Source organism: Leuciscus leuciscus (assembly GCF_965113295.1).
Source record: "Leuciscus leuciscus genome assembly, chromosome: 8".
NCBI lineage: Eukaryota > Metazoa > Chordata > Actinopteri > Cypriniformes > Leuciscidae > Leuciscus > Leuciscus leuciscus.
The window spans coordinates 14591531-14618788 of NC_138732.1; the positions used below are offsets into that span (position 1 = coordinate 14591531).

At 37.2% G+C, this 27258-nt stretch overlaps 3 protein-coding genes across 3 annotated transcripts; all 3 read left to right on the top strand.

The window, feature by feature from the left end:
* Positions 1-1176: 1176 nt before the first annotated feature.
* Positions 1177-8373, top strand: arl13a (ADP-ribosylation factor-like 13A). Its single transcript, XM_082178238.1, has 10 exons — positions 1177-1255; positions 2407-2520; positions 4438-4508; positions 4580-4829; positions 5420-5525; positions 5730-5935; positions 6360-6456; positions 6544-6811; positions 7274-7390; positions 7636-8373. Exons 1-10 carry the CDS (start codon positions 1236-1238, stop codon positions 7698-7700), a joined length of 1314 nt encoding a protein of 437 aa, XP_082034364.1. The 5' UTR covers positions 1177-1235; the 3' UTR covers positions 7701-8373.
* Positions 8374-10645: 2272 nt separating this feature from the next.
* Positions 10646-13020, top strand: tmem35 (transmembrane protein 35). Its single transcript, XM_082178516.1, has 2 exons — positions 10646-10860; positions 11934-13020. Exons 1-2 carry the CDS (start codon positions 10741-10743, stop codon positions 12294-12296), a joined length of 483 nt encoding a protein of 160 aa, XP_082034642.1. The 5' UTR covers positions 10646-10740; the 3' UTR covers positions 12297-13020.
* Positions 13021-14481: 1461 nt separating this feature from the next.
* Positions 14482-26962, top strand: cenpi (centromere protein I). The gene is made up of 20 exons (XM_082178207.1): positions 14482-14753; positions 15001-15138; positions 15333-15451; positions 16471-16578; positions 16717-16765; positions 16894-16940; positions 17077-17166; positions 17249-17380; positions 17713-17838; positions 19207-19327; positions 19482-19576; positions 22110-22227; positions 22503-22567; positions 22840-22949; positions 23750-23885; positions 24069-24193; positions 25058-25106; positions 25583-25801; positions 26224-26265; positions 26397-26962. Exons 1-20 carry the CDS (start codon positions 14591-14593, stop codon positions 26529-26531), a joined length of 2187 nt encoding a protein of 728 aa, XP_082034333.1. The 5' UTR covers positions 14482-14590; the 3' UTR covers positions 26532-26962.
* Positions 26963-27258: the final 296 nt, after the last annotated feature.

Consider the following 27258-nt stretch of genomic DNA (forward strand, 5'->3'; position numbering starts at 1 on the left):
TCAAATAAGTTTATTTGACGGAATTATAAGTAATTTACCAAAACATGGCTGAAATAAGGTCTGTGGTTAAAACGAGCTCAAAATATGTTCACGTTTTATTCTACTACAAACAGCTACAGCAGTATATTTTTTCCCAGTCGTGATTTTTTTTCTTTTTTTTCCCGCTTTTTTACATGTCTTGAAAAATGCGATTGCTATAGCTAATAGGATGACAAAGGTTGTTGTTGGAGACATTAAACATCATCAGCCAAACAGGTATAGGCCTACTCAGTCACAAACACTAGTCTGCTTTTACAGCCTCGATATGTTTATATTGGCAAACTATCTAACTCAAACCTTTTAGGGAATTTTATTTTTATTTTTTAAATTAAGGCTAAAAGAGTTGTCGTAAGTTGATGGTGTTGATTGACTTCATGCAACCGTGGTGTAATTTTACTTCTGGCGATTTTATTTAGGCTTTAAAATTCATAAAAGTTGTGCTCATTTGTGAAGATCACGATGAACAAAATGTGTAAGAATTATTAACTTTTCTTGGTCACAGAACTTTCTGCAAGCCTATGGAAAAATCCTATTGGTTTTTGTCGAGGGAACCAGGGTGATGATAACAACTTCCGGGAATATAAAAGAAATATAAAATATGTTACGTATCATGTATTTTATATGTCTATGGCAGGGGAAGTTGATGGGTTTTTTTTAAATTATACGTTCACGTGAATAAAAAAAAGTATTCTGCAGTATTCCATGAAAAAAAAAAGAAATGTCAATTTTTCTTTCATTGTGACTTTAACTCTGGATAAGCAGCAGCAATAATCTTCTGAAGTTGCAGAATTTGGATGCTTTATTTGCCAGAGGTGTGAACAACAGTATGATGTCATTCTATGATGTTATAACGTAAATAATAATTGTAAATAAAATATTTCTCATTTAACTCTAAGCATATGTCTTATAGGCATTTCACATAACTCACAATAAACTAAAAATCGCAGTATTTGTTAGGATGTTTACATACAGTTGGCTTAAAATAACCTGGCTGACGTCTACGTTTAACCCAGTTAAAGAGAATGGCAGCTTGCCAGTATTTTCAACTTCTCAACCATATGATTGGTTGTAAGGATGTGATGGTGTTCCTTCCAAGCTCCTCCTGCATGAGGTGACAGGATTAGAAGAATAAGTAGAGCCTGATTAGATTTTAGCAGCCTTGTGCAAAATGTCTCTGGACAGACAAACAAAAACGCATGGAATCTGACATACTACTGTGAGTAATGTGATGTGTATATATTTTTTTGTTTAATAACTGTATAAACCTGATATGATGTTCTAATTGTGTGTCTGCATATGTTCCTATACTCATCAATGCTGTTAAGGATCATATGTGGTCGTGCAGAGAAGGTAGACTGAATATAATGTGGGTTTTTGTTTACAAATTTTTAAACACTCTGAAATTAAAAATGTTTTGGTTCTAGAATAAGTTTACACTGTATTTATAAATTAATCCACACTATTATGTTTATGTACTGTCTCTGTGGTCAAATGTGCCTTTTAGAACTGACAGTTGTAGCATCCTTAGTTATAGGTGTCAGTCAAATGTTTATATAGAAAATTTGTTTAAACTTATTTTTCGATTCCAGACATGTGTAACTGATAGGTGGGCTGTTGCAGTACATGCTGCTTGGAAAAAGGGGTCATGTGTTCAGAATGAGAACAGCGTAATGGACTCAGACTATTCTTTAAAGGCTTACAGGGCTGAACAGATGTCCAGTGATGGACCAAGCACTAAGATAACAAACCTCCCTACATCTCAGACACCTGTGAATGTAATTAGACTACTGTGTGTTTCTACATGCAGCTGCTACAGTATGTGAATATAACCAGTTATCTTTGTATTCAAGAGCTAGTCGGCTCAAAAACAATGCCTAATCAGCTCTTTTGCTGTGTTGTGATCTCGTAAAGCCATGAAAATAAAGAATATATGCTAAAATGCATAAAGTATGAAAAGATGGCTAGAAATACGTTTTTGCTTTGTTTTTGTTTGTTTTTTGCTGTAAAATTAAGTGTTTATGAAAGTATTTTTTAATTAAAAGTGTTGAAGAAAATATTTACATAAACAAGCAAAAGCAATATTCAAAATTATAAAAAATATATAAATAAATAAATAAAAAAAACTTTAAAAACCAAAGTGAAAACAGCTCTTTCTCATAACGGATCCTATCTTTTATCATACTGCTTGATATCTTATTTTTAGGCCACTTTAAACATTATGGGTATTACAGCGTGGGTGACAGAAATTCAAAGTTACTAATGAATCCTTAATTCTTGAGGTTAATGCTTGTGCGAGACACAACAGCTGAGGTTTACATGCATGTAATGTTGGGTACAGTGATTGAGTGTCCCGTTATCTGCTTTCAGGTACGAGTTAAGGAGACGATGGTGCTCTCCCTGGTTCTCTCCTCCTCAGGTCAACATGTTCAACCTCATGAGCAATTGCTGCAGCTGGGTCTCCAAACTCCAGCAACCCCTGAGGTACCAGTCATCCAAGCAAATCCTATACAGTTCTATATGTTTGTTGTTGATCAGAAAGGGTTCTATATATAGAACCTTAAAGTGTTCTTTCAGGTGCTTTATATAGAACCTTTTAGGGGTTCTCATCATGGGATCATTTTATGGATTTTGCTTCAATTAATAATTCATTAAAGGGATAGTTCACTTTGAAATTAAATTTTGGTATGTTTTAGCTTACCTCAAGGGCATCCAAGATGTAGGTGTCTTTTTTTCCGCAGTAGTTTCAATTTTGATATTTTTAGGTCAAACCGTTCTTGTCTGTCAGTCATATAATGCAGGTCTATGGTCACTGTCTCAAAGAGCATGCACAGAGTCCAAATTAAAACAATTCCCCATCGTCCAAATTAAACAATTCCCCATCGTAAGATGGGGAATATATATATATACACTAGATGTCGCATTGGCTACGGTAGCCAATGCGACATCTAGTGTATAAATCTATACCCGCCCGCGCTCTCAGATCATTTGGACGCAGCTGTGTTCAAGAGGTAAAAATGATATAAATACTGTTCGTTTTCTCACACAAACTGCTCGTTTCGTGTCTTGGGCCATCAATGTGTACTTACGATGGGGAATTGTTTAATTTGGACGATGGGGAATTGTTTTAATTTGGACTCTGTGCATGCTCTTTGAGACAGTGACCATAGACCTGCATTATATGACTGACAGACAAGAACGGTTTGACCTAAAAATATCAAAATTGAAACTACTGCGGAAAAAAAGACACCTACATCTTGGATGCCCTTGAGGTAAGCTAAAACATACCAAAATTTAATTTCAAAGTGAACTATCCCTTTAATTCATTTTAATCAAATTGTATTAACTAAACCGCTCTTAAACACTAGAAAAGTTTTAAATAACCCTTTAAACATCGAAGAACTATGCGATAATTTAAAGTCCCCCTGTATAATTGTATCCCTTAAAACTCATCTTTGATCACCAAAATGACATATTTAAAAAAAAAATTCTTCATGCCTTAAAATAGTTTGAATGACTACACCCCTGCTTCAGTCAGTATATGTGGATCCAGGAATATGCAAATTATTCCCCGCCTCCACTCAATCACACCAGCCCGGACTAGCTGATCCACTCAATCAACTTTACTGTAGTAAACGCTACACAATGGCAAGTGGAAATACTGGTTGAATTCAGCCTTAATGTTTGAACCAGAAGCTGATTCAGAAGAAGAGGAAGAGCGAATTATAGACAGGCTTGTCGACAAGCCGATGTATCAGAATATGTTTTATGTATCGCTCTCTATGTCGGACACATAACGGTAACTGATATTAGCCTTTAACTTGACAATGTTATCAAACAGCTAATAATGTGTTGCTAATGTTAGGCTACACAAACCATGTTCACGTTCGTCATCTCAGAATCACAAATCTGCCTTCAAAAAATCAGTATCCTTAGAAACGCTTTGAACAACTTAGAACATCAGTGGAGAAAGGCATACAGTTCATCATCATAATATACATCATAATACATAATTCATCCGCTATATTGCTAAATGTACTCGGTTTTTCATTTCAACAGAAAAATATACCGGGGGAACCTCTCTTTAGACTCCCCTGCTTCAGAGCGGTCATAGTTAATGATATGCTAAAGCCAGCCGGCACGTTGACGTGATTGGTTACAACATGTTTGTGACGAAGAGAACAATGGTGTTGACTGATGAATTTGCTCATGGTTTGTCTTAAAGCACATTAAAAACACCACATAGACATATAAACAACATTAAAAACTTGATTTTCCCCACAGGGGGTCTTTAAGACATTTCACTTTATATCGAAACTTTTTAGCAAAAAGGGTTCTTTAAAACTCAAGAAACTTAGGGTTTTATACACTGAATTAACCTTGTTTAAAAAATTTTCACAGGAAGATCACAGTGCTAGTGGTTGGTTTGGACAAGGTTGGTAAAACATCTTGTGTCAGAGGGATGTTGAGAGGTAACTTTAATCAATTAAAATGTATATTAGAGAGAGATTTGTAGATACTAAATTGACTGCAATTTGTTCAGTGCCCCCTGGAGAAGTAGGCCCCACTCATGGATGTGTCCGCACTGAATTAAAGCTGGAGAACTACTTGGTTAACATACTGGATATGGCTGGGGCTCAAGAGGTTCGGGGGTCCTGGAGAGAGCATTACGGTGAAGCTCATGGCATCATCTTTGTGGTGGATTCCAGTGACAGACAACGAATGAAAGAGGTCAAAGAAGCTCTAGTGGACTTGCTGAAGCATCCAAGAGTAGCAGGAAAGCCTCTTCTTGTGTAAGATACCTCTGTTTACATCTTCTATACTGATTAACCTGTTCACTGTCACCCCCTTTCTGAGCATAGATATGAACTTACATTTCTGTAATTCATGAATGCTTTGGAATAAAAGACCAAAGCAGACCAAAAAGAGGCTTTTTAAAGAAGACACTCAGCAGATTATTGCAGATAATCCACTTTAGACATTTTACTAACTTTAAGTAACTTTGCAACTACATGTCAACTAGCAGTCATTCCAGTATTATTAGACTGTCTGCTTAATACTTCTAAAAACTATTTATTTTGATGGTCCCCAACAGACATTCTATAGAAGTAACTTTGCAAGTACATGTCCATTTTAAAATCTTATGTCAAAAGCTGTTCCATTGCAAATGCTGTTTCCATGGCAACACAATGTCCAGTTCCACAATGGAAAAAAGGCAAACGGCACTACAAAAAATTCAATTTTAAAATCAATATAAAAAAATCTATTTTAACAAGCTACTTAGGGCAATTGCTGCCCTAAGCCATATTCAGTGTCTAATCTGTGACTATTGGAATTTGCCTGCAGGCCAGTTTATTTTGGCCATCTCTATATCTCCTAACAGGCTGGCCAATAAACAGGACAAAATGAATGCTCTGCTGGGAAATGAACTCATTGAAATTCTCTCCCTTGAGAGGCTGGTCAACCAGAGCCGGTCCCTTTGCCATATTGTGAGTACTGTGGACCAATAAAAATAAAAATCTGACATATGTAAAACATGTGATAAACCTTCAGGAAGTTATTATGGAGTAGAGGAACTGATAATATGTTCCTTTATTGTATTGTCAACTTGTAAATGTTAAAGGTTATGGCAACACCCTGACTGGTTACCAGTAGTGTATTACCATATACTTTGAGCTGATCTTAATCTACAGGAGCCATGCTCTGCCTCAACGGACCTGCGTCGCTGGTCAGACAGAAAGACCCTGCGAGGCCTCAGATGGCTACTGCGAGCCGTGTGCCTGGACTACCCAGACCTCTGTGCCCGCGTGATGAGAGACGGGAGGCGACCATTAGGGCCAGAAGAAAAGGAAAAGAGAGGAAAAATAGAGAAGAGCCGGAACAAATCTAAAGAGGAGAGGTGAGTGCTGCTTTATACACACACACAATTTTTTTATTTTAATATATTTTCAAATGTAATTTATTCCTGTTATGGCAAAGCTGAATTTTCAGCATCATTACTCCAGTCTTCAAAGTCACGTGATCTTTCAGAAATCACTCTAATAATCTGATTTGCTGCTCTAAAAACATTTCTTATTATTATCAATGTTGAAAACACTTGTGCTGCTTAATATTTTTGTGAAAGCCGTGATACATTGTTTTGAATAGAAACAGCATTTATTTGAAATAGAAAACCTTTGCTACAATATAAATGTTTAACGGTCACTTTTGATCAAATGAATTAAATTTTAAATCGTAAGGACCCAAAACTTTTTAACGGTAGTGAATTATATGCTAATTTGTGTACATATATAATAATTAGATAAGATGTTCTTGTCTTGCAGAACACGGACAAGCAAAACAGATATCCGTCAAGAACATCACAGTGAAACGGAGAGGAACAATGGGACACTGCAACCAATCAAAAATATTCTAAATAAGGTTAAAAATCTTTATCATGGAAATTTTAACAAATCTATACTGTTAAATAACTCAGTTCACTTACTGATTTACCTCTTGACATTTTAGGAGAACTCTTTAAAAAAGAAATTAAGCAAAAAGAAGAAAGTGAAGGTTAAAATTAAGAAGGAGAGTCCAAGCAGAGGAGTAAATGAAAAAGAGGTGGAGGAGACAGAAGGAAATGAAGCAGAACAGGAACACAGCAGCCAGAAAGAGAAAGCCAGCAGTGCATTGCTGCCACCAAAACGTGGAAAGCTGAAACGTAAAGCTAAAGTAAAAGAGGAGAACTCGGGTATTCCTGAATCCCCCAACAGTGAGGTCTCCAAACCCTCGAGAGGTACATGGTGTCAGCAACTGAATACGGAAGCTAATACACTCTTAAAGGGTTAGTTCACCCAAAAATGATTCACCCTCATGTCGTTCCAAACCCTTAAGACTTTCGTTCATCTTTGCAACACAAATGAATTAATGTTAATGACAGAATTTGGGTGAACTATCCCTTTAAAAACAGAGGTTCTTTATTGGCATTGATGTTCCACGAAGAACCTTTAACACCCATGAAACCTTTCCATTTGACAAAAGTTTCTTCATAGTAGAAGCGAGTTCTTTAGATTATTAAAATGTTTTTTACACTAAGAAGAAACTGGTTATTTTAAGAACTGCTACTCTTCTTCTATGGCATTGCTGCAACAACAACAACAAAACTTTTGGAACCTTAATTTTTAGGAGTGTATGTCCTTAAAACTGTGAAATACTGCATCATATTTCCCTCTCATGCTTTTAACCTACTTATTCACAGGAAAAGAGGAAAGAAAGAGAAAAAAGAAGACTGTTAAAGTAAAACGAAAGAACAAGATAAACACAGAGGAAGTTCCCTCTGCTTATGCACAGCCTGTTGATCTTTCAACTACATTCGGTGAGCATCAGTGACCTCTAAACCACTATTCATTTTAATCAGGGCTGTTCTTTGGATGAATTTTGGCTTTGTGGGAGGAATTTTAAAACACATGCATATGAACTTTATACTTATTGGTAATAATTGTTCTACATTGATTTTAAAACAATAAAACAAACAAAAGAATTTGCTCAAAACAGACAGCCCTGATCTGTAGAAATGTAGGAGACTAATTTAAAGCATTTAATTTCCCTGTTTCCTAATAGACCTTTACCGAAAAGCAATTTTGGCTCTCAAAGCCCGACAGGAACAGGACATTGTTTCTGGATAGTGAAGAAAAAGTATCATGAAGGTTATCACAAAGAATGAAGAAATGGATGGCTTGCTGAACCACGTATCGATGTCTTTTACCCATGGATGATGAGCTGAGCCCATCTGCAAATTACTGTTTTGTATTGGCTAGAAGGTCATCATCAATACTTTTGTAAAGACTTTTTGAGGCAATTTTAATAAGAATATGTATATAATTTGTATTGTAATTGTATTAAGAGATTATTGAGTAATGACTGAGAAAGTATTAAACATTCAGGAAGTTCTGTCTTGAAGAGAGACTAGCCTTCCTATGAAGATGATGGTGTATTATTAGTGAAGACTTTTATATTATTAACATACTCATATCTTTATCAATGTAAACCTAAGAAAGTATACGATGAATCAATCTGATGCTTTACCATGGTGTACATTGCAATGACTTACTTATTTATCTTTGAACCTGAGATGTTCTTTACAGGTTTGAATAAGAAGTTGCCTACCCTTTTTTGTGAAATTTTATTTATTTGTACTTGTACCTTTTTAAAAATATGAATCCATTTCATTTTAGCCATTTTGTACTTTTTATAGAAGTGTCATGGTTTTATAAGGAGAAAAAAAAAATGCATGATGGGATTTTTCATCCCTGAAGTTTTTCCACCTGATATGAACAAATAAATCCAGATCAAAACATTGTGCTATTTTTTTTAATCAACTGATCTAAGCTTATACACCTGTTTTTTTTTTTTTTGGAGATGAAATAGCTTGAGTAAAACTTGAATGACTCTAAGACTTAAAGGATAGGTTAGTTCACCCAAAAGTGAAAATTTTGGCATCATATGAAAGCGCTAGCCTATATAAATGCATGAATTCATTCATTCATCATTTACTCACCCTCAAGTTGTTCCAAACCTGTATGCATTTCTTTCTTCTGCTGAAGTAGTTTTGGGTAGTTTGTTAACCCATATTATTCAAAATATCTTTTGTGTTCAGCAAGAGAAAGATATTCATAGGTTTGGAACAACTTGAGGGTGAGTAGCCTAAATGATGACAGAATTTTAATTTTTGGGTGAACTATCCCTTTTAAGAGCTTTCTTCAACATTTACTCACCCTTATGTCGTTCCAAACCCGAAAGAGCTTCGTTCATCTTTGGAACACAAATTTAGATATTTTTGATGAAATAGAAGAGCTCCCTGGCCCCTTCATAGACAGCAATTTAATAACCACTTTCAAGGCACAGAAATGTAGTAAAGACATCGTTAAAATAGTCCATGTGACTACAGTGGTTGAACCTATAGTTTTATGAAGAGACAAGAATACGTTTTGGTGCAAAAAAAAAAAACGACTTTATTCAACATTTCTTATGTGCCTGTCCCAAATGGAGTGTGCACTTTCGGTCTTGTGGATGCATCGAGGGCGCATGTCGACCCCAAAGGGGTCGCTCGCGAGCACCCTTCTGAAACCTAAAATGGCAAATGGGACACCATATGGTTTCAATCTTTTTTTTTTTTTACAGTCTATGGACTTAACGGACACGCGCACGCGGCAGCCATTGTAAAGTCCACAATGAAGTGTGCCATTTGGGACAGGGCCAGACTCGTACACTGCTGACGTAAACACACATAGACATAGTATGTCTATGTAAACACATGCAGCGCTTCCAAGTTCCACGTCAGAACCCCGGCTCACAATTGGTGGGCCGATATCATGGAAGGTCTTACGGGTTTGGAACGACATGAGGACAAGTAATTAATGACATCATTTTAATTTTAGGGTGATCTAACCCTTTAAACCAGTAGACTAGCTGTTCGCTTGCTATCTGAAGGCTAACTGGAAGAAAAACAAAAATAAAAAAACAATTGGAAATATTTTTTAGCTTAGGTGATAATGTCATCTGCATTTTAAAATACATTAAATCATTATTAAAGCCCCACTAGGTAAGATTTCCGTTTTGGTCAAACAACGACCCCTAGAGTCGCTGTGGAATACTTGTAATTAACGTTACTGTCGTAAATACCACTCACGCAGCAGTCTCTTCACTCACGGCCTGATCCCCTGTATACCGGTCCCTGTTCAGTCGGATGGAAGCTATAACGAGTGGAAATAAGGTGTGGCCCCTTTAAGAGCTGCGCGCGCCCTGTTGAACTGGCAGTCTGTATTGTATGTGCGCCTCGAACACCCCGTAAGCGGGTTGTTTCTGTTTGATGCTCATTCTTGTCCTATTTTTGTCTATCAAGTAATGCTGTGGACGGTAGAACATGTGACAGACAGTTACACGAGTTCGATTGGGGAATAAACACAACGCGTTACAAATCGTCGGACATCGAACAAGCACAGCTAGCCTCTGAAGATGTCTACTAATCCATCAACAAGAACGCCAGGTGCTTTTTAGCTCACACCAACGAGTGAAAGCTTGTCCGAGTGATGTACAATATAAGCAATATAACGTTATTTACAAGTCCAACAGCATGTGAGGACGTGTTGTGGGAAGTGAGGTAGCCTTTGCCGTAAAGCAGTCGAATTTTGTAGTTCTTTTTGTGCTGCTCGGGTTACTACCCGAAACCCGAAGTATTAAAGTACGATTAAAAACGATACAGACCCCGTCAGGCTATGGCAGACGTGTCATTCAACCTATTTTAAGTCGATGTACCATCACAAGAGTCTTGGAAATATACTATGAAGGTTGAAAAGTTACCTAGTGCTGCTTTAAGAAAGTAAATCCACACAGTGAAGTGATTTTCTATTATTTCTAGGCACCATTCACAAACAAAGTTGTTTAAACTAACTGAATGTTTTTTTGAGGAATTTTGGAACTACAAACCGATCAGAACTTGTTTTTTCCTTGGAAGTTGGATGATGTTGAGAACCACTGCTTGCACTGCAGTTGGATATCATTGACAACAGCGCCCTCTAATGGTGCTTCCTAATATAGTGTAGCGGAATGACATGCAGCCATATTTGACAGTATTCAAGCCCTTCCCCCCTTCAGCATCTTCAGCAGGACAGTGAAGAAAGCTGGAGCGGGACAACGGATGCCAATCTAAGGGAGACTTTACAGAAGATGGCCTCGCCAAGAACAATAACCATTGTCGCCCTTTCCTTTGCACTGGGTCTCTTTTTCGTGTTCATGGGTACAATTAAACTCACACCAAGATTAAGCAAAGATGCATATAGTGAAATGGTAAGTGATCGTCGTTTAGCAGCGCTCATAATAATAATCAAATGAAGCTTTAGCTGGACGCGTCGGCTTTGTTTTAGGAGGGGTGCGAATGTAATTGTCTGTTTATGCATTTTCTATAAAATGTCCGCTAGTGTTGTTGGTGCCTGCTTGTGTATTTAATATATTTATATATATATATTCTTTGTATTGGCTATCGAGTTGAATAGAAATAAAACTGCAAATAGTTCTAACTATGATCTAAAATATATGACAGACATAATTAGATTCTTAATAATGAGTCGGACTGTAAAACAACTGAACATCATTGGAGCAGTTGAACAGCGAAATATGTGCACACAGCCGCAACATTGTTTTATTACCGCATAAATAGGTCAATTATGACATCACAATGCGCATCACCTGTATGATAAATGGAACAAACGCTCTCAAATACGTGTGATTGTTTTGTGATGTCGTTCTAAAACAATTCTTTTGAAGCGGATCATGATAAGGCAATGGCGGCGCTTTCCAGCAAATTCTAGGCTATCTTCCATCTGCAGGTGCAGCAACTGCTGTGATGTCATAGACACATTACATTTTTTTCTTTCTTTAATAAAAAGTTCATCATTACAATCCAGTGCAGTACAGTTGGGTCAATATGAGCATAAAAAAAGCATATCAAACGTTTGCATCCAACACACACACACACACACACACACACACACACACACACACACACACACACACACACACACACACACACACACACACACACACACACACACACACACAGACAGTTTTACTATAGCCTGTTAGTGAAGACATTGCATAGATTTCCATTGATTTTATATCAGGTTAATGATATTTTCTATTGTTTAACCCAACCCCTCCCCCTCCCCCTAAACCTATACTCATAACAGAAACGTGCAAAACACTGCATTTAAATAAAAACACGTTTTGGCTGATTTAAAATCCAAAATATGATTTTATTTTATTTTTTTATGTATATGTATTTATCTTATATATTGTTATATATTATTGATAATATTGAATTTTACCTGCTTCTAAATTCCATAATTACGTTCCTTTTCCAGAAAAGAGCATACAAGAGTTATGCCAAGGCCCTTCCAGTGTTGAAAAAAATGGGCATTTCTTCTGTACTTCTTCGCAAGATTATTGGTACTCTAGAGGTGGGATGTGGAATTGTTCTGACGCTTGTGCCTGGGAGACCAAAAGACGTGGCCAACTTTATTCTGCTACTGGTCATGCTAGCGGTGCTCTTCTTCCACCAGCTGGTTGGAGATCCTCTAAAACGCTATGCCCATGCCCTGGTATTTGGTATTTTGCTGACATGCCGGCTGCTCATTACTCGTCAGGGTGAGGATCGTCCAGAGAGGGAGGAGAGACGAGAAGAGCAGATCAATGCCCAGGAAAAGAACAAAGTCAAAGTTTCTTAGCTCCACAATTTAACAAAGAGCACCGGGCAGCAGATCTGTGTTTCTCTGATAGTAGAGAAGATGCTCGGAAAAAAAAGACAGTAGTCCCGAAAGGTGATTTATGTCCCAGCAGCTCGAAAACCAGTTCTTATGTTACCTTTACCTCGTCTCTCACCTGAAAATGTCTTTGAATCTAATCTAAATCCTCACCACAGTCACCATTGTGGCAACTGTTTTGGCTGTGGTTTTGCAGCAAAAAATTAAACTACTGTTATTCCCTGCTGACTGTATTTATTAATATAATGTTTTTGCCCTGCATTGAACAATATTCCAAATGCCACTTAGACTGTACATTACCTTCAAATGTCAGCCTTTTTTTTTAATGTTTTATTTACTTTTTGAATTACTGTAGATGAGTACTATATAAAACCAGTTGTTATGTTTACTTTAAGATTTTTTTATTAAGAAATGCTGTACATCATTTGTTAAAAGGTTCAACTTTGCCCAATAATTTAGATGGTAGACCTTTTCTCTGTAGCCTCAAAATGTTTTACAAACATCAAAAATGAAAATATAAAACCAGTTTGTTTAGAGACAAGGAAGTTCTGCATATTATATTACTGTAGCTGTTATTTTTTGTATTTTTACTTGTAAGAATTTTCAAAAGGTTTGTTTCTGTTATCAATTTTGATTTTCTAGTTTGACTCTTAAAATACACAGACCAATAAAAATCTTATCCTTGGAATCTTATGTTTTTTTCTCCTCCTTATTTTAGGACAGGACTACAACATTTTCTTTCTTTTCTTTTTTTAACCATTTTCAGTACTAAAATGGAAAATTGTTTTTGTGTCTTGCAGATTTTTTTCCATTTATTGTATTTTCTTTCGATCGATGTGTTCCTCTATACTGTTCTGCACAGCACTGCACATCTGAGGTGTCTTTCTAATTTTACATAATGTTCATGTTATGCATGAATTAGGTGTGTTAAAAAAAATCATACATTCAAAATGTACAGTGCTGGAAGAAGTAGAATTGGGAAAATTGTCTTATATGTTTGTATGTATACTGCTAATATGCTGTTTGTACTGAGTAAAAATACCTAGCTGAGAACATGGATTTGACCTGTGTCTAAAACCTTTCCAGAATGCCTAGATAGTCCAAGAAATGAATTGTGCATTCTTAGTTTAAACAGAATGGGTCATGTTACACACTTGACAGTGAGAGAAAATGTTTGTGCATGCAGATGCTGAGAATAAAACCTCTATGCAGTGTACCATTGAGATTGGATAACAGTATTAAAAACACTTGTGATTTTCATCTCTTGCACACTTTTCACAAAATTATTTTGAATACAATTATCATATTGTACTATATATTAACACGAATATGCTTATAGCTCAATGCAGTGGAAACCAGTTTTACAAACAAAAATAAATATCCTCACAAAAGTCGTTTTCAATCCACCAAAAGAAATGTTTAAAGCATAGCATATAGCTACATAGTGTATAGCATAGCGTTCATAGCATGAATAGGCTATAATGTTATTGTACCCTATTTACAGTTCTTACCTTTTGATAGCAACATCTCTGTTTATCAAATATAGTCAACTCATTATCTTGTTAATTTTGCCTGATTTTGTCAATTTTCTGCTGCTTTAGTGCATATTTACGTCACATTTCAACCACCTTGACGCTGCAGTGTACACCCCAGTCCAGTAGGTGGCAGAGGTGCACTTTCTACGTTAAAACACCACATGAAATAGAGTGGAACGGCAGTGCTAGGCCTGCTAGTGATTTTTATTCATTGAGATGTTTTTGTGATACCTAAAAAAATTAAAACTGTTCTAGTGATTTTACAAACTGGTGTCTCAGTTTGGCCAAATTTGTGGTCATCTGGTTTAGCTCGTCATTGTATCAGTATCTTATAACTTATAATTAAGTTATATTAATGTATATTACTTAGTATATTAATTTATCGATTGATACAAAAGAAGAGAGAGAGAGAGAGGCTTTCTGAGCCTAAAGACACAAAACGGAAAACATGCTTCACCATTTTAAAAGTAAACTACAAATTAAATAAAAAAATAAATAAAAAAATTAACAACACAATTATATTTTAGAACACACTAGTAGATAATTAACAATATAGGAGTAGTATAGCTGTTCCACTTCAGTTCATTGAGGTAGCGTGGTTGTTGTACAGGAAGTGATCTAGTGCGCATGTCCAAACGGTCGCGGCGGATTTGGCGTTTGGTTTGAATATGCTACTGCAGACAAACACGAGAGAAATAACAAATAATATTATGTAGCGAAAAAATGGCCGATTTATCTAACCTTACGGGGTTAGTCTCCGAACCATCGGGAGAAATAGACTCCTTCGCCTCTTCTGCGAGTAACAGAAGTCTGCGTTTGGCAGAAAAAGAAAAAAGAAAAGGCAAGGCGGATCCCTTTGGTCTCGCGGTGAAGTATCTGTCTCAGGGTGAGTGCAGCAGAAAACATAACAGAAACTTATTACAAAAACAGTTTAGAGGTTTACAGTTTAACAGTAAGAACATATTTATTTGTTTATTTCGTTCGTTATTTTGTAAATCTGCCAACGACTCTGGACGAATTCAGACTTTTAGATATTTAGTTTATCTGTATTGACTGTCTCGTCATCAGTTGCTGTATCACATCTAACTTCAAGTGTCATAATCTCTATTTACATGTATTTTTGTATGTTACAGTGGAAGCTGGCACCGTAGTCAGAGGGAATGATGAGCTGGAGAGGAATATAGTGGTAGTGGAGACAGTGGCTGTCAGTAAAGGTCTTTCTCCGGAAGTCATCACAGTGCTGCTGGACTTGGCTTTGAGCCTCAATGCAGGTAATATAATCAGGAGGACATTCTCGGATTTCTTCAGCTAACTTTATTTGTTTGCCTAACATGAGAAGGAATCCATCATGAGAAACACTATAGCAATGAGATCAGTCACAAATGTCAGTGGTTGCTCATCCTCATTCTGCTGAATGCCTTTAGTGGTTCATCACACAGATGATCAACTTCTGTTTATCCAACAGGAACCGGGAACTGTACCCGAGTGCTAAAGTTTCTAATACCTGCCACAGTGGTGCCACAGGAGGCCATCGTGAAGGGGGTGTCATGGCTATGTGTAGGGAAAATGCCAATAAATGCACAGGTAAGGGCTGATGATTGGTCTGACCTGGTCATTGGTGAAATGGCTGCCCATTTCATTTTTGCATTTTTTGTCTGCATGAAATGAGAATTAATTAATTGCATTCATTTATAGAACATGTTATTCATTTGCATGTTTTATTTAAAGGTGCTCTAAGTGATGTCACGTGTTTTTTAGGCCAAAACTTTTTTTGTCACATCCAGCAAACATCTCCTCACTATCCGCTAGCTGCCTGTCCCCTGAACACACTGTAAAAAAAACACGGTCTCTGTAGACAGCCCAGGCTCCACAAACGGCAACAAAAACAAACTGGCCCAACCTGGACCACAAAACATAACAAACAGTGTTCCAGCCAATAACCGACAAGAATGATTTGGGGGTGTGGGTTAGTGCGCGTGCACATGAAGGGGGGTGTGGGGAGTGGAGGAGAGAGAAGCAAGAAGAGGGAAGTTAGCTAGAGGAGAGATGTCTTAGACAACGACTAACGTTAGAATTATATTCTCTTGAATTTTGATATGGCCGACACACGACCAAAGAGACCACGTTCCGATGAACGCGTTCATGACTGTTTCAGGAAGCACGGAAGGGAGGGGACGGGATGAGGAGGAGGAGGAGGAGGGAGGGTCAAGCTAGCCTCCGTTTTGTTTGACAATACTTCGAACGTCAACAAGAAGTGATGTCACCCAACATCGCTTAGAGCACCTCTAATTATTATTTTAATAAAAATGTCATAACTTGATCTTCCGGTGAAACAGACTTCTCACTGGTGACGCGCAGGACTTTCCAATCATTGGAGTTCACACAAACTCACTTTCATCTGCTTACATTTTTAAGATCTCAAAATCTAATCAACAACCGATGAATAGAACCAAGTTCCCGGCCTACATTTTTTTCTTTTCAAAATCCAGTACAAGTTGATGTATGTCACAATACATGTGACATGAAAAGATCTGTCATTACTTTCATTTCATTGTGACTTGAAACTTTTAGTTCACTCTCTTAGTAACATATTTTCTTTTTAGGTTCTCTTTGTCCGTTGGGTACTCACTGTTTTTGACCTGATTGACTGCAAAGACAACTTGAGATCCATTTATGGCTTCATTTTCAGCTTTGTGACTGAAGAAAATCTGGTTGGTTGTGCTTTGCAAATTACTTATTTTAATTTAGAATATATCCATGTTGTGAAGTCCACTGGCATATGTTTTATTATTTCATTAAAATACGTTTTTCAATGTTAATTTAATATGCTATATTTTTTTTTCTTCCAGTGCCCTTTTATTTGCCACTTGTTGTACCTTTTAACAATGCGGGAACATGGTGAGTTGTCGACTAAGTGGCTTAAATTGTATCCCTGTGAATGCTACATTAGAACATGAACATGTTATTTGCTTGTTTTTCTGATCTCTCTCTCTCTCTCTCTCTCTCTCCCCCACCCACCTTCATAGTTCACCCGTACAGAGTCAGGAAACTTTTGGATATCCAAGCCAAAATGGTACAGTTAAAATAAACGCCTTCATATCCATTATTATAAATGTAGACTTACTGTAGTGTTAGAGAATTTTTTTTTTTTTTACTCTATACATTTCATCTGACAAGTGCTTTGTGTTTCTCCCTTTCTCCTCTATAAGGGCAGACAACCATTTCTCACACAACTTCTAGTACTCTACAAAGTGTTTCGCCCAGACTTAGTGATGCTCTCTCTTCCAGCAAGAGTGAGGGTTAGTGTTTTCATTACTGTTTTCTCCAGCAGAAATCAATGTTTCTGGCTCTTAGACTGCAATTTTTTTTATTGTTCTCCAGACTGGATTCAAGAATCACAACTCCACCTGGAAAGTGGCTCTGAGTGCTGTACAGAGAAAAAACAAGGGTGCAGTTTTAGTTGACCAGAGCCTGAGCCTAGATGTGAGAGAGAAGCCATCCTCCAGAAAGAGGGTAATATGTCATCAGCGTAATACTGCAAAGAGCTTTGCAGAACTCTGACTTGTCAACAAAAGGCTGGAATACATCACAGACTGAATGGAATCATAGTTTGAAGTCTTTAAAATGTAGTCTGTGCCCATCAGACATTGCACAGTTTTCTGTGAAATCTGTCAACTGCAGCGGTCCAAAATCTACAGACTGGCTGGCAAAGGTTGTCTAGTGTATTCCAGCCTTAACAAGTTATGCGGTGAAATCATAGGAATGGGGGATATTAAGTTCAATACCATAGAATATCAAGTTCAGAGTCTATGAAATGAATGTTTCTCACTACCTAATGTTCATAGAAACTACATCATCTAGCGATACCTCCCTTGAGCTCAGCGTTCGACAGCAACTCCAGCAAGAAGGTGTTCCGTCTACAGGAGCTCCGTTCCTTCAAAGAGCTACTGGAGAACATTCACAATATAGAGGTAATGCACATAGCTTTTTCTTTCTCACAATATGCATTATCTATAGAACTGACGCAATAAAACAGGATAGATTTCTTGGGATTGTTAAATACAGAATGTCATATTGCATAATATTTACATTGCATTCACCTGATGTGATTTGTAATCAAAGATCTGCACTACTGTGGTTTGGCCACTTGGTGGAGCTAAGCCTTCACAAGACTTATCAATGAGCATGTCATTAAATCTTCCACCTCATTATATTGGTTTGATATTACTGCCCAATCTTTCACAGCAGACAACTTTTCAGATGAACATTAAACAACTCTGGCTTCTCTGTAAGTAACTAAACAACATATCGTCACCTTCCTAAAATAATTGAAGCTCTTCTCTCGTGATTTTTGTTGTTGTTGCATCGCCATGATTTTTTTGCAGAAGTCATCTTCCCATGATGCTGGCCACCTCTGGTAAAATCGCCCACATCCTCAGTTGAACAGATCATGCAATTCTACCCCGTAGTATAATGGCCTATGTCAAGACGAGTGTGACTTAGGCCGTTTTATTTTGCCCTAAGTCAAAAGACAATGAGACTTAGGCAATTTTACAAGCTTTTCCAGATGACAGCTGCATCAAGAAGAACGAAAATCTACTCAACCTCAATTATTGGTTCAGTTTTTTGTGTTTTCTGAGAAACCTGAAAAAATTACTTGGGCAATTATTTTAGGAAGGTGACGATATTGCAGTCTCAATTGACAAAGTAAAAAAAAAAATCAAGAGCGTCTTGCAAACAGTCTACCTGGCGGATCCACTGACATAAGTCTTATTAAATCTCTTTTAAAGGTCTGATGACATTTAGGCTTAATTTTGGACAAAATGAACCTTTTCACAGTGTTCCTGCGCCACGTTTTAAGTGATTTTGCAGTCTGCAAAAGGGAGGGATCAAGAAAGAAGGCAGTTTTGGCCGTTGGGAAGGATCATTGATTCTTTCTCACTGTGGCAACCCCATCATTAGAACCAGTCGTTTCTCAGATGAATGATACATTTGCTCGTTAATTACAGAAAGAATCAGCCATGTCCGTTGTCAATCTGTCACTTAGATTTATTAATTTATTATTTGCTGTATTCCCATATTGAGAGGCAGCTGTTCGTAGAGTGACACAAATTACAGTTTTGGAAATGGTGAGAGAATGTAGCATGGCAGAATGTTTAACTGTTGTACAAATTGTTGGTTTCGGTGCAGGTCTTGAAGGAGCCAGAAGTTTGACTGAATTGGTTTATTTGCCTCCAGCTGTTTTGACAGCTCTTGTATATGATATACTGTCTCTGTTGTGCGGATGCATGTTGCATAGCATTTTGCTGCTTAATGCTGAAGTCATAACTCGTTTTCAGCTGCCTGCCCAGATGGGTTCACTGCTGGGATCAGCGCTGGCTCTGCACTACCTGGACTGTGTACAGGATGAATCTGCCTTCCTGCGCCTTAACTTTTGGCTTGGACACTCATTGCAAGAGGGTAAATATTTCATGCTGTAATGCCAAACCTTTCCAGTCATATGTACAGTTCTGTAGTCACTCCCAGCCTGCATGTTACCATTTTTAAAATGAAGTTCTGTTTTATGAGTTGAGTTTAGTACCATAATATGGTTACTTCTCATGTTTTTTGCCAGAGTTTTTACTATGTCCTGTGGATGGGAATTATGACAACACTTCTGAAGCATGTCGCTTTCTGAGCACCATCCTCTTCTCACAGCAGTTCCTGCAGGTATGACCGAGCAACAGAAGACATATATTACCCTATAGGAAATTAACCTAGGTAGCCTCAAAGATGGATGTGTTCATGAGAAACATGCTGCAGTTTATTCCACAAATCTATCACAGGGTGTCCGCGGATCCTTAAAAAGTCTTAAATTAGATTTTTTAAATTTAAGGCCATAAAAAGTCTTAAAGTCTTTTTACTTATGAAAGGTCTTAAATTTTCAATGGCAATTTGACTTAGACATATCTAAATATTTTCCAAATTAGAACCATCTAATTAGCGTACTTTTTTATTTATTATTCTTTCTTTGTGAATTCTTTCACATTCGCGGCAGCATTACGTCTGTCTCCTGCACGCGAAACAGGAGGAGAGAGAAGCAAGTTGGTAAATGTCAGTTCAGTTCTAAGTTCATTCTTTATGTGCATAGTGGTGTGCGATGTGTATTGTCTATTATGATATTGTCTATTATGATATTGTAATCATTGTTTAACGATGTACGAGGCACTGCGAGCTCACATCGCTTTTGTCTCTTGTGCTTTCACTGTGTGATGTTTGCAATTATAGGTATGTTCCCAAATGAGTTTTTGTCTTATATTTATATCATATTATGTTGTTATCATAGGCCTACAATATCACATCAGCATGTGATATTTATTTTATATAAAAACTAAATTAACAATAAATTAACATTGTGAGTTACATTTTATAATCAATATTGTCAATATTGTTTGTTTTCCCTTTATTTCGCTGACGAGAATTTCAAAATGAAGCCATAGCAGAGTCTCAATGCAACATACAGCGACGATTTTTTGACTGGAATCCGCGTTTTGAACGAATCAATGTAATGATTCAATGAACAAATACTTGCTTCTTTTCCGAATGAATCAGTCGTTTGATCAAATCGGTTGAATGAATGACTCCCTCAACTCACTTATTAAGACAGTGACTTGCCGCTACCTACTGGCGGTTTTAGTTTCACATTTAAAGTACCCTTTAATTAGAACTTTAAAATTAGAAATCAGTTCATATTTAACAATCTCATAGCTTTATTTATGCAATTGTAAATGCAGTGTAAATATATTAATGCCAGATCTGATGCCACTTCTGTGTCACCTCTGAACTGCAAAGGTGGATTTTGATTTAATGGTTTAATTTGACTGGTAACAGTGGTATTGTGTAATTATTCTAATAGAATTTAATTTGAATGTTAGAATTTGACATAAAAGGTGATGCATACATCTACAAATGTCCATATATAGGTGAAAATGCCCCTGGAAATCAATTTAAAGGGATAGTTCACTTTGAAATAAATTTTTGGTATGTTTTAGCTTACCTCAAGGGCATCCAAGATGTAGGTGTCTTTTTTTCCGCAGTAGTTTCAATTTTGATATTTTTAGGTCAAACCGTTCTTGTCTGTCAGTCATATAATGCAGGTCTATGGTCACCGCCTCAAAGAGCATGCACAGAGTCCAAATTAAAACAATTCCCCATCGTCCAAATTAAACAATTCCCCATCGTAAGTACACATTGATGGCCTAAGACACGAAACGAGCGGTTTGTGTGAGAAAACGAACAGTATTTATATAGTTTTTACCTCTTATACACAGCCATGTCGAAGTGATCTGATCTGACGTGTACGCAGACTGGTGCATAGATATATACACACTAGATGTCGCCTTGTCTACGGCAGTTCATTGGAACGAATGTCTTTAAGGGGACATCTAGTGTATATATCTATGCACCAGTCTGCGTACACGTCAGATCAGATCACTTCGACATGGCTGTGTATAAGAGGTAAAAACTATATAAATACTGTTCGTTTTCTCACACAAACCGCTCGTTTCGTGTCTTAGGCCATCAATGTGTACTTACGATGGGGAATTGTTTAATTTGGACGACGGGGAATTGTTTTAATTTGGACTCTGTGCTTGCTCTTTGAGGTGGTGACCATAGACCTGCATTATATGACTGACAGACAAGAACGGTTTGACCTAAAAATATCAAAATTGAAACTACTGCGGAAAAAAAGACACCTACATCTTGGATGCCCTTGAGGTAAGCTAAAACATACCAAAAATGTATTTCAAAGTGAACTATCCCTTTAAGGTGGCAAATATTGCCCCTTAATAAAAAATGTTAATTTCTGTCACTGCAGTGAACTGACCACTGCATAGAATATGAAAAATATGAATATCTTCGTGAGTCAGCTGTCAACAACAGGCCTAAACCAGCCATGGCACCAAGCACAGAAACACAGTCAGTAAAATATTATCTAATTATTATCAACAAAACTTTGAAAATATCGAGACATATTTTGTCAATATTGCACACCCCTAATGCATGGGATTAATTTTGATTTCTTCGGGTCTTAAAAGGGTCTTAAAAAGCCTTAAATTTGACTTTAAAAAGTGTGCAGAAACCCTGTATCAATCATTTTTCTGCTTTGCTTTATTCCTTTTTTTAATTCCTGAATAATCTCCCTATTTGTTAAATCCTCAAGTCCCATGTTGACAGGGCTTGTGTCTACGTTTTTTTTCAGGAGGGATTCTCCAGCACGGAGAGTTTTCTTTATAAGTTCCTGAGTGTGTGGGATGGCTCTCTGCTCCGGCCGCAGATCCTGGATCTTCTCAGTGACATTCCCTTAATGCCCAGCATTTGTAAGTATCCCAATTACTTTACAGTCAGGGTTCTTCAAAAAGCTCTTTGCATTTGCTGGTATAGTGGAAATTGTTGAAAACAAAAGTAGGTAGCAATATCATAGATAATTACTCCCTAATGATAATGGTGTTTTTACATCCTTTATTGATAAGATAAATATTTTATTGATAAACAATATTTTATTGTTTAGCATTTTATTAGTCAGGGTAGAAAATTCTATTCATCCTGTACATAAAACTATAACTTGAACAGTGTTTCTTTTCTTTGTCTGTAGACATGCATAAACTTCTATTCGAGCCACTGAAGCAACTTTATTTTACCTCCACGGTATTTTTCAAGGTTTGTATGTTGTTTTTTAAATGTACTCTTATTTGTTTCCTTCCTATTTTTTGTATCGAGCTAAGCATGAGTATTACACGAGCCAGATTATGTCAATGAATGCTCAAACAGTTCAGACATAATTGAATTAGTCTTTCCACACTTAAGCCTTAGCATCTTTGCACTTCCTGTGATATTTGAGTGGTGTTGTGGTTAAGCTTGCAGCAGTTGAAAGCAGGTTTTGATTTTTTTTTCCCGCCCTTATCTGTGCCTTTTCACATTGTCCTCCTCAGTGTAGTGTCATCGAATGTCTGAATAGCATGCTGGTGAAGTGGCTGACATGGCATTCCGTCAGCGCATCGGAGGGCGGTTTGGATATCAGTCTTAACAGCAACAGCACCGTGTGAGTATCCAAAAATCATGTTTAATAATAATCCCTAGTCTTATTTTGCACAATTTATCAGTTATTATCATCAGCAGATTTTCAAAAAAACAAAATAAAATTACTTTCTCCACTTATTACCAACTGAATATTCTTGGAAACGTGTTGCTTTATAGAAGTTAAATTTATAAGAGTTGTGAATGCTGTTGTCTTAAAATATGTCTTGCACTTTACTGAGTGAAGAAATAGGACCACACTCCAGGGATTTGTACTCTTAAAAGCCTTGCCTGAGGTTTACCACTATGGCTTTTTTAATATTTTATATTTAAAAGAGATCAATGAACTGCTCCTGTGGTTGGGCTCTGTCTGAACCTCGTTTACCCCGAAAGTGTTCTGTGGAACGGTGTGTAATGAAGTGTGGTGGATTTTTTCCCTCGCCTGTCGTGTATTGCTTTTCTCTCACTGCTGATTTGGGTTTTTTTTTTATTACATTACTGAAGTGCACAGCTGAAGGAGAAATTATGATCAAGGGCAAAACCTTGTTTGACTGCTCCAGTGTGCCCTGCATCAATGCGATACACCTATTGTTCACTTTTTCGCTCTGACTCTCTGTGCTGTGCGGATTGTGTGAGTGCCAAGCATAGCACAAAGACACATCTGGTGTATACTAGGTGTGATTTAAAGCTGATTTATTGTTCTCTTTTGGAGAAATATGGTTCGCTCTGCAAGGAGAACTTGTTTTTCACATGTTATTTTGTGTATGCTTTCAAAAAAACAAAAAACAAATCTGAGTGAAAAGAATAATACATTCCCCTTTCTAGGACTATGACCTTGTCTGGCTTCATGGACTCAGTTATGGAGCTGGTGCGCTTTGTAGGACTGCTGGCATCTGAGGGACTCCGTCTGGAGAACTGCCACATTCTTCTGCTCAACCAGACACTTGCCTTCTATGAGACGGTACACTCAGCTATGATTAACTTAATTAACATGATGTTATTGGCAAAGTGACATCCACTGAAGTTCCTGCCTGAGTTTCACTAAGATTTATGTGCTGATTTTTGTTGAGTAGATTTAGTACCAGAAACACTAATGTTTGATGACTTTGTGTTAAAGCAGATATTTCTCTCTTGTCATGTCTAGGTGTGTGACATGTTCCTGAAGTACAGCTTGCCTCTGGTCATCATGCCTCCGGCTGGGGTGTTCTACCCAGCTCTCTTTGCCACAGACTCTGTCAGTGTGGATCGGCTCGGCTACATCATGTACAGGTACTATGTTGTGAGCTATAATACGTTTTATGGGTCATTTTATCACTCTGGTCAATCCTGGAGATTTTCTGCTTGAGATGTTAGCCTGACCATACTAGATCACAGGCATCTTCTGGAAGAGTTTGCTGTACTTTTGGGTGAGTGAGCCATGTGAGGGTAAGTTATTCTTCATTGCATGTGCAGTTCCCATGGCAGTGGGACACCTGTGTGCTGCTGGCTAAACTGAGGACAACAGCTGAACCTTCAAATGCATTACATTGCCATGGTATGATGCCTGTTAGCAATAGATGAAATGAAGTATGAAGATCCTTTCATCTGCTTCGGCACGCAAACCTTTCAGTGCTGCTGTGAAGACTTAAAGGGATAGTTCATCCAAAAATCACCATGATGCCGTATGACTTTGTGGTTATCAAGAAATAGAAATTGAGATGAGCCACTGGATGAGTGATTATACTGCTAAGCTCCAAAAAGGACAAAATCAAACAAACATCCGAAGCAATACGGCAGCTGAATTTTCATTACTTAAGTCTTTAGTGTCACATGATCCTTCAGAAATCATATGCTGATTTGATGCTCAAGAAACATTTAGCCTATTATTATCATTTCTGAAAACCGTTGTGATATATTTTTCTTTGATGCATTGAAAGTTCAAAAGAACAGCATTTATAATTTAGAAATAATTTTTTAACAATGTAATTGTCTTTTACTATCAATTTTGATCAATTGTATGCATCCTTGCTTAATTATTAATTATTTGACCCCAAACTACTGAACCTGAATGGTCTCTCATTTTATTAGCATGATTAATTCTGTATAAAATTATAATTTTATTAATAAAATCCTGTTGTTTTATTATTTTCTCAGATACCGGAAGAATCTGACCTTGGCTAAGAAACAAGAGCAGCAGAGAGAGGTAATGAGGGGATACTGTGTCATAAAACGAACACAGCAAATTCATGAAAAGCCAATTGTGTATGCTGGCGGTTTTGTGTCTGAATAATTTACTCATAATAGGCCAATTAGAAAGACCTTTAAGCTGTGCTTTTAAGAATTTACAATTTATTGCTGTAATCCTCACCTTACCTGCTGGGGATGAAAGGAGTTTTAATGATTGAATCCCAGTGAGACAAAGAAGCCTCAAAATATGAGCATGGCACTGGCATTACAGAGAATAAAATGGCCAAATAATTTGATCACAGCATTGCAATTTTATGTCATTTAAAATATATGGGTGAAGGTTTTTATTCACTCATAAGGTGGTTCTTGTCTCACTGTGTATATCATGAAGATCCCCTTAGTGGCACCAGATGTTATTTTACCCACAAACACTTGTGTCTGAAAATTCTTGATTTTATTTAGTTTCATTTTGAACGTTTTCTTACATTACAGCAAACCTTCCACATTAGCAGAAACACATACAAGGAGTTTAATCGTAACCTTCAAGCCATGGTGAACTCCATGTGGAATTCCTGGTGGGACATCCCTGGTTCAGACCTTGAGATCGACAAGGATCTAATTGCTCTGAGCAAAGTAGCAGAACCCTGGTGCCGTTTCGACCTCATCCACCACCCGGCACTTTTCAGCTATGCCATCGAATTCCATCAGAGGGTGAGTGAGACATTCTCACACTAGTGCCATTTAATAGCACAAGAGCTCGTAATAGTACAGTGATGCTTGACTGTCATCTCATTTGGAGAGAAGGAATGGGACTCAGCTGCGCAAGCTAATTAGATGATTATATTACATCAAGTGTAAAGCCTTGTGTCACTACTGGGGACAGGGCAGCCTCCTCTTTTCACTAATAACTTTAAGATTGGACAAAGAGACAAATGAGGTATTAATGTATCTTTTATAGAGGATCCATTAATACGGAATCACATTTTATTATTCATGGAAGCTGTGTGAGACTGGAGTTTTCATCATCTTTAATAATACAAGTACCTTTTTTGGTCTGACTGCAACATTCAGCAGTGTACTACTGAGATTTAAAGCAGAGGGAGAACGATGAATATTTATGCTCTCTTTATCAGTGTTGGCCGGAGAGGAAGGATGTGGATCTTGGTTCAATAAAGGTACTAATGTTATATCATCTTTTTATTAAAAACCTTTCTGATGTTTGACTCTCATAGATTTTATTTCTGATCAACACAAGAGCATGCTTGAGCTCAGTCATACACAGTAACTGTTCTTTTCATGTTTGCAGACCGGGAAGTACTGGAACTGGTATATGGAGTTTCTCTTTAATCAAGGTTTTGATGGCCTCAACAACTTTATTCAGACCAACACTGGCCACGGTTCCAGCTGTCAAGATGACAGGCAGCCCTCGAGTCAGACTTGATGCTGGCAGGAAATCCAGGTGTCAGGGGATTCACAAAACATGTATATATTTTATAATCCTCCTTAAGAGGGCAGAAAGGAACCACTTGCATCATTGTAAATACTCAATGTACATTACAAGCCATTTTGTTACTTTCTAGTGTTTTCTACTGTTGTGTATATTTTTAGCCTTTTTTTTCTTCTTTTTTTTAATCATTTGTGCACAGAAAACAGAACCAAAACATTGTGATGAACCTTAATATTTGAAAAAAAAAAAGAAAAAAACATGATTATGACTGTTTTAACTGCCATCTAGAATACAATTCTCATTATTTATAGCGATTTAAAACTGATGTCAAAGATTGATGAAAAGTCTTGTTTATTATTCCTATAAACCATATGCAGCTATGTATCGTTGACCGGTCTCACATTAAAATGAATCCTTTGCTCTCAGATGTAGCATTGTGTGTTGCAGGCATTTGTCAGGATCCACTGGACTTGAAACAGGACTTGTTTGGAGACCTGTTAAAGGGATAGTTCACTTTGAAATAAAATGTTGGTATGTTTTAGCTTACCTCAAGGGCATCCAAGATGTAGGTGTCTTTTTTTTCCGCAGTAGTTTCAATTTTGATATTTTTAGGTCAAACCGTTCTTGTCTGTCAGTCATATAATGCAGGTCTATGGTCACTGTCTCAAAGAGCATGCACAGAGTCCAAATTAAAACAATTCCCCATCGTCCAAATTAAACA